The sequence below is a fragment of the Ceratotherium simum genome, chromosome 17 (assembly GCF_057802395.1).
Source record: "Ceratotherium simum simum isolate JZ-2026a chromosome 17, ASM5780239v1, whole genome shotgun sequence".
In the NCBI taxonomy this organism is placed as follows: domain Eukaryota; kingdom Metazoa; phylum Chordata; class Mammalia; order Perissodactyla; family Rhinocerotidae; genus Ceratotherium; species Ceratotherium simum.
The window spans coordinates 45,710,288-45,718,203 of record NC_141916.1 but is presented as its reverse complement, the minus strand read 5'-3'; the positions used below and the strand labels follow the sequence as shown (position 1 = coordinate 45,718,203).

General features: G+C 38.3%; 1 protein-coding gene across 1 annotated transcript; it reads right to left on the bottom strand.

Moving 5' to 3' along the window:
* Positions 1-4,118: 4,118 nt before the first annotated feature.
* Positions 4,119-7,623, bottom strand: MGP (matrix Gla protein). Its single transcript, XM_004435404.3, has 4 exons — positions 7,291-7,623; positions 5,816-5,848; positions 4,898-4,973; positions 4,119-4,486 (listed from the first exon to the last, which is right to left on the bottom strand). Exons 1-4 carry the CDS (start codon positions 7,349-7,351, stop codon positions 4,345-4,347), a joined length of 312 nt encoding a protein of 103 aa, XP_004435461.1. The 5' UTR covers positions 7,352-7,623; the 3' UTR covers positions 4,119-4,344.
* Positions 7,624-7,916: the final 293 nt, after the last annotated feature.

Sequence of the window (7,916 nt, the reverse complement as noted above, 5' to 3'; positions counted from 1 at the left end):
ATGGTACAATAGAAAATAATAGTAGAAACAGTTAACATTTATTAAGCACTTAATCCAGGCCAGGCAGTGTTTTGTGCACTTTACATATGTTCATTTATTTAATGTTTACAACAACTCTAAGGTAGGTACTAGAATCGTCTTATTTTATAGATAAAGAAACTGAGGCCCAGCGAGATTAATTACCTCGTCTAACAATGACACAGTTCTAAGTGGTGGAGCTGGGAGGCCTGGTTCCAAAGTCCTTATTTTCAAACACTACGCTAAAATGCTAAATTTCTTTTACAGGGTGGGAGCAGAGCATTCTGCCTGTGTTGAAACACTCTTTGGTTCCCGGAATGTACTACTCCATGAAAGATCTTACCAAGATGATGAAAGGAGAGGAAAATGAGACCTGTAACCTATCGCTTTGCATGTCTTAACTCTGAAAAGCCAGAATATATCAAAAAAGAAATAGAACTGAGAAGATGGATAGATAAAATTTTGACTGAGGTGGAAACTACATTAAAAAATAGCTTCATCAGATTGGAAAGTGTGACTATTCACAATGGGAGGTTGGTACAAATATATGGACCATTTGTACATAACCATTTTAAAAAATTGGCTTAAGGAATTAGATTTTATGAAGTCAGTACAAGTGGATTTTTCAAGAGAATAGAATTACCTGCCCTTGGAACAGTTATTTAGTCTCTAAGCTCTCAAATTCCTCAATGTAAAACGAGGGGCTTGAATTTGATTATTGCTGGACTCCTTGCCAGCTCAGAAACTGTGAATCTGGTGTTGTATGATGGATAAAACAAGAGGTCTGGAGCTAGAAGACCCTGGTCCCACTATTTACCACCTGAATGACTGTCACAGATCTGGTTCCCTGGGAAACATACCCTAAGACTCAGAAATTTGTGGGGAGGTGGTTCATTGGGGAATACTCTTGGGTACAACTTATGAGAGGGGTGATGGAAGTAGTACTAGGCAGACTGAGCACTTGAACAGTTATGCAATTGCAATAAATGCCTCAGCCAATTCTAAGGGGGAACTCTGAGGCTGGGATGATCATTCAGAGTAGTCATGCCCAATTTAATGGGCTTTTAGTCGTTATGGAGTCTCAGGGATGGGATTTATCCTCCCTTTGGAAACCACTATAGAAACAGACAATATATGTGAAACAATGATTTTCAAGACACTCGACATCAAACAATGAAAGATGGTGAGCCCTAAGAGATGAGAAACAAATAAAGTGAGTCCTGTGATTGCTCCAGCTTATTGCCTTAAGAGAGTTTCCAGGACGTGGCTCAGGGAGAGGGAACCAAGAGGGAGTCCAGTGGACATTTTGAGTTGAGATGGGATTGAGGGTCCTGGGAGGATATGGTGATTATGGTTCACGTGGCAAAATACTGGAGAAAAGAGAGCTACAGAGAGAGGGATCTCTGGATATCTGTGGAGGACACCCCTTATGTATATAGCAGAGAACTGCTTGGCACGTGTATGTGGGGGAAATGACAATCCAAATGGAATAGAGGGAACAGTGGCTGGCATGAACTCAGGGCTGGAATTTGCCTGTTCCTACCATGCAGTCATGGGATATTGGGCGCAGTTCTCATAAAGTCTTGCCTCAGTGTGGGGGAAATAATTGGCCCTAGATTAAATACTGAGTTTGTTTCATTTTAAAAGCAAGACTTAAAATGATCAAACTTTTTCCAAGTGACTTAACTGCAGCCCAGAACAAAGCTCAAGAATACTTACAGAAATACAGGAATATCCAGCACACAAAAAGGTAGAATTTGCAATGTCTGGTGTCAAATAAAAGATTACCAGGAATTCAAAGAAGTAGGAAATTATGATCCATAACACATAGAATAATCAGCCAATAAAACCAACTTGGAAGTGACACAGATATTGGAATTAGCATATAAAGACATTAAAATAGTTATCATAACTCTAAGATGTTATGAAAAATGAGACATGGAAAATATGAAAATACCCAAATCAAACTTCTAGAGATAAAAACTATGATGTCTGAAATGAAAAATACACTGAATAGGATTAATAGTAAATTAGATACTGCTGAAGATAAAGTTAGTAAACTTGTAGACACATTAAAAGTAAGCATCAAAAATGAAACACACAAAGAAAAAACAACTTATAAAAATAAAAATAGTATCAAGGAGCTGTGGGACAACTTAGGTGACCTAACGTGCGTGTCATTGCTGTCTCCAAAGGAGAAGAGGAGTGAGGGAGGGGAAATATTTGAAGAAATAATGACTTGAAAAATTTCTAAATTTAACACAATCTGAGAATATCAATAAACTCCAAGAATAAGAAAAATAAGGAAAACAACACCAAGGTACATCATAGTCAATTTGATCAAAACCAGTGATAAAGAGAAAAATCTGAGAAGTAGCCGGAGACAAACGACACAGTGTATACAGAGGAATAAAGATAAAAATGTCAACAGATTTTATATCAGAATTAATGCAAGCTAGAAGACAATGGAACAACATCTTAAAAGAATTAAAAGAAAAAACTGGCAACATAGAATTTGATAGAGTGAAAATATCTTTCAAATATGAAAGCAAACTTTCAAAACTTAAAGAATGCAGCAGACCTTTACTGCAAGAAATGTTAAAGGAAGTCCTTCAGGCAGAAGGAAAATGACACCAGATGGAAATCTGGATGTACACAAAAGAATGAAGAACACTGGAAATAGAAACTACATGGGTAAACATATGAGATATTTTTTGTATTATCTAAATCTTTTAAAAAGTAATTGTTTATTGCAAAAATAATGAAAATATACTGTAGGATCTATAATGTGTAGAAATAAAAAAATAATTGGACTGTTTATACTATTTCCATTTAATGAAATTATTGAGACAGGTTTAAGTCTATCATCTTGCCATTTTTTTCATTTATCCCTTCTTGTTTTTTTCCCTCTTTTTCTCTTCTTTTGGATTACTTGACATTGATGCATAAGAGATGGGAGACAAATGAAGTGAGCCCTATGATTGTCCCAACTTACTTCCCGGGGGTTTTCAGGCCATGGGACAGAAAACGGAACCCAGGCAGAGGCTTATGGCCCTCCTAAATTGAAGCGACAGAGCTGGGAGTCCAGAGAAGTGGCTAGTGATCACAGGAAAGAGTACCAGGGAGGAGAGAGATGCACACACAGAGTGCTCTAGAGATCTGTAAGGAGTTGCACTCAACTCCTTAGGTGGAAACCATCAGCTGCCAATACCCTGGTGGCCAGAGGAATAATTTCTTAGTCTGAGTGGCACACCCCTACATCTACTACAACGTCTTCACAAAGTTACCTCTCTGAGTCTCAATTTTACCATCTACATATAACCCATCTTCTGGGTTGTTGTAATATCTAATGAGTTACTGCATGCAAAAGAGCTCAGAAGATTATAAAACTCTCATCATTATATTAATATGCTGATGTTTTAAACTATACAACACATTTTTATGATGAATCTAACAGTTTCAGAATTGTAACTGAATGGATATAAAATGTGGGCATGAACAAGTTTACATGGCAGAAAAGAACAAGGTCTGAATTGAGATTGAGAAGTCCTGGCTTCTGTTCCTAACTGCAAGGCAGGGAGACTCTAGAGTTTCATTTCCTCATCAGCAAATCAGGCCTAGAGGAGCTCTAGCATTTCATCTGGCTCCAAAATTCCACGATTGTATCATTTTAAAATCTCTGGTGATTATGAAAGCAAACGTATTTTCTCTGCCCAAGTAAGAGTAGAAACTGTGGCATCTTAGGAAATGATAATGTTCAGGTGAAGGTGACGAGCCAGGATACAGAGCCACACACAGAAGGAATTTAGGAGCCATTTAAAATTTGGGAGCAGGAAAATCAGATGATTAATTGTCTATGATGTTTGAAAATCCTGGAAAACACATAATAGAAAGCAATCGTTCACTGATCCCAAGGCAGAGAGAGTCTAGACGAATTACGGCTGGGTGAATGTCTTCTAAGATTCATTCTTCCTCTGCAGTTATGCTTCTAATCAGTGCGAGAACATGATTGACAGAATCTTCTACTCTGGGTTAGAAGGGCTGTGATTTAAATATCTCAGCATTTTCCCAGAAGAAATCAGACTCACAAAAGGAAAGTATCCAACCAGAAGTTTATTATGTAATAATCACAGATTTAACTCCCCTTCGACCTTCACTACACTGCACTTGCATTACTATCAATGGGGGCAGGAAGGAGAGGCGCAGCCAGACGGGAACATTTGAGAAACAAGCAATTCAGATGTGTCTATATAGTTCAGTGTTGCTTCTGCAAGGGAATACAAAACCAGGCACCAGGCTCAGCAAAGAAAGTGACTTTTTCCAATCTCATTTTTCCCCTCGGCGCTGCCGGAAATAGCGATTGTAGGCAGCATCGTATCCATAAACCATAGCATAGCGTTCACAAAGTCCGAAGTCTTCACAGGCTTCCCGGTTGCGCTCATAGGCAGGCTTGGTGCTTTCTCGGACCCTAGAAAGTGGGAAAAAAGAGACGCAAATTGAGAAGCGTAAAGAGTGGGAAATAAGAAAAAGGAAAAGGAAAAAAAGAAAGAATAAGAAAATGGCGAATTATCCCATTCACGGCAAACATTAAGAAATATTTGAAGAACAGGGAGGAAAGGTGGAAAGGGGAATTTTTTTTTAAGTAAAAGTAGAAATTTTGTTCTATCCTCCTTTCCCTCTTCCCTCTCTCTTTTCTGAGTCTTTCATTAAATAATCTTCTAGAGATTCAGTTGTTTTCTGTATATTGTTGTTAAATTCTTTGATTTGGGGATACAATTAGAAATAATACACATGATGAAAAATCTGTTTCTCATTCCACTCACATCTGGGATGCTACACTGAGAAAAATTACCTCTCCCCATCAAGTTTTGTTACCCACCTCTCTTGGGCTTTAGCTCTCCATCTCTGCTGCGGGCTCATAAAGGTATTAGCATTCCTCCTGTTAAGGAAGGGATCTTAAAACAGAAAATAAATAATTGCAGTTTTACGGAAAAGGTAGTTGAAAATATTTCCATAAATATTCCCTAACACATATATGTTTGAAAGCTAGTTAATCCATGCATTTCATGTAACTAGGGATCTACAAAAATCAAAGAGGGAGATAAAGCAGATTTCATAAACTGTCTGAGGAAAAGAAATCGATAACCCACGTATGTGTCGTGGAGACTTGTTGCATAAGCCGTGGCAATTTTTGCTTGTTTGTTTTGTCTTTGGGCAATCACTTTGCCTTTTTCAATTTTGGCATTCCGACTTAGTGTGTTTTTAATTCCTTTAAGGAGAAATTCTCTCTGTCCTGAGGACTTGTGAAGCGAAACTTTAGATTACCAGTAAATAAACAGTGGAAACATTATAAAAGTGAAAAAATAAAAAATGAGAGTGATACGTTATTTCCTCCAATACCTGGTCTTTATAAATCCAGATATTCAATAGCATCCAACATAATGCTGATGTCCGTGGTCTCCCAGCTGACTTGACCTCTGATTCCAAACTTTGCCTTTGTCATTCCTCCTTGTTTTCCATCTGTGTGGTTGATGTGGTGCCAACTTAAAATTTCCAAATGAAATTTTATGGTCCTAAGTGTGTTGAATGCAGTTTAAATGCCATATTACACTCCTTCGACCTTAAAAGAATTGCTCATTTGGCAATTTTTATAGTCATTGGATTTTTAAATTTAATTTTCCAAAAGAGGCCCTCTTTTTCCTCCCTGTTATATATTATTACCATTTTGTCTGTTTAAGAATAGAGAGAGATTCTTTAATAAATGAAATGTAAATAAAAAAGTCGAGTATTTACTTACAAAGTTCATAGGATTCCATGCTTTCATGAGATTCTGAAATTAACAAAAAAGATTCATTTTATTGTTATTTATCACACACTGCAATAGTCTAAATATAAGGAAGGAAGGGGAGGGAAGAGTCAAAAAGATGTGAGGAATATGTTTAGCAATGTGGTTATTAAAAATTTCAGGCATTTAGGGTTTGTGGATTGTTTCTCTAGCTCTGTCTTTGCTGTGAATATCTGTATGCTTTAGTTTTTCTGATGTTGAAGGATCTAGTGAACAGTCTTGGCTAAAATTTCCCAAGGGCTATGAGGGCTTTGGCCTAGTGAAATCAGACAATTTAAGTGCTGCACATAAATCTCCAGAGAGCCTTCTTCTCTGATTAATTTGGGACCTGTGTGAGAGCAGTGTTGATGAGGCGACAGAATAGTCTGGAAAACAGCTAGATTTCTCCAGGCTGGCTGGGCAGATGCTCAGCTGGGCTTTACCAAGGTTTCTAAGAGCTTCTGAAAGCCTCTTAAGAACCTATGTTAAGTTGGCAGCCACAGAAACCACTGGTTCCAGCTGACAACTCAAACTAGGCACAATGCCAGTTCAGAGAAAGAACTGAGATGATGCCAAAGCAAATTTTTCTTCTTTCTGCTGCTCTCCTGAGCACAGCAGGTAAATTTGACAATAAGAGGCTTACATTTATAAGCAAGTGAATTTGCTTGAAAAGTTAGAAAGGGGTTGAAGAAACCAAATCTCAGATACAGAAACCTTGTGACTAATTTTAAGAGTAATAAGCAAAATACATATGATTTTTAATATAATTTAGGCTTAAGAACAGCTAAAATATCAGATAATTGAAACATAAAACTGAATAATCTAAATAATTTTGCTTCAGATTTCCTTTCATTAGCTTTGAACAGACAGAGATATATTTAAAAACATCCAGAAACCAGGCAAAATTTGTCTTTTGACAATAGAAATTATAAAATCTATTTTTCTCTGAGGTTCTTTAAATGTAAAACTTTTTTTTTTAAATTAAATTCACTGAACAAATGTAGTACGTCCATGAGATTGTTCTGTCCCTAGAGAGGGCTATACTTAACACTTCATGAGAAAACTGATTTTCTAAAGCTGAGTGATTCAACCAATACTCTTAACCAATTTTTACCAAAGTTTAAATAAGCATCCTTACAAATGAGAACTCAGGGGCTGGGAATTTGATATCTTCTTTCTGAAATAGTGAAGTTTCCAGGGGTGTAGTGACTTACCATAGAAAGAACTTGCCTGTTAAGTTGCATGCAAGAGTCTGGATATTTAATATAAAAAAACTTTATGGAACAGATCAATGTCCATGAGGCTTGGGAAATGTTAAATTGACGGTACTTTAAGATTATAATAGGGAAAGAGAGAAGAAAAGGAGGAGGGGGAGGAAAAATCAAAGTGGACTAAAGTCAGAGGCAGAAAAGAAAAACTAGAGAAATGTCAGGATAAAGTGTTCTCACCATAACACAAAGCTGCCACGGCCAAGGCCGCCAGAATGGAGAGAAGGAGCAGGCTCTTCATGGTCTCTGTGGTCCTGTGGGTTGGTCTCACTGTCTTGTGCAGCAGCAGCTGGGAGAGAGGCTCCTTCGGGCTCTGAGTGAAAGGCTGTGGAGTTTTTATACGAGCTACAGCAGCTGGAAGGGGAGGAACCAGTGGGAGGAGGCCGGAGAAAGTGGGGACTGCTTGGCACTAAACTAGCTCTGGGACTTTTCCCAAATATTCATTCCTTCCAGATATTATCTACTCTGGGGGGGCAGCTTTCCCTCATTCCAGGACCTGCCTGTGCTGTGGCCGGATGCTGCCCTGGTACAGAAGTTGTGGTCGCCCTCTGTTTGGGGCCAGACCTGGTCAAAGATCCATGGAGAAGGGAGTTGCCACAAACACGTGTTTGCCTTTCTAATTCCTCCTCTGATCTGCCCTCCTGGCCCTGACTGCGGGCCTTTCAGGTTTAGTCCACAGACAGAGCCATAGTGTTCTGCTCGCTCCCCTGATTGATGGACGAGAGGTTCTGAGGGCGAAAGGACTTCACTTCTTATACTGGTTCTGATTTAGACTTTTCTTTCTTTTTTTTTTTTTTTGTGAGGAA

Coding starts and splice junctions, on each gene's coding strand:
- MGP (XM_004435404.3), bottom strand. CDS start 7,351: ATGAAGAGCCTGCTCCTTCTCTCCATTCTGGCGGCCTTGGCCGTGGCA. Junction 5,849..7,290: donor CGTGGCAGCTTTGTGTTATG/GTGAGAACACTT, acceptor TGTTAATTTCAG/AATCTCATGAAAGCATGGAA. Junction 4,487..4,897: donor AGAGCTAAAGCCCAAGAGAG/GTGGGTAACAAA, acceptor CCCACTTTCTAG/GGTCCGAGAAAGCACCAAGC.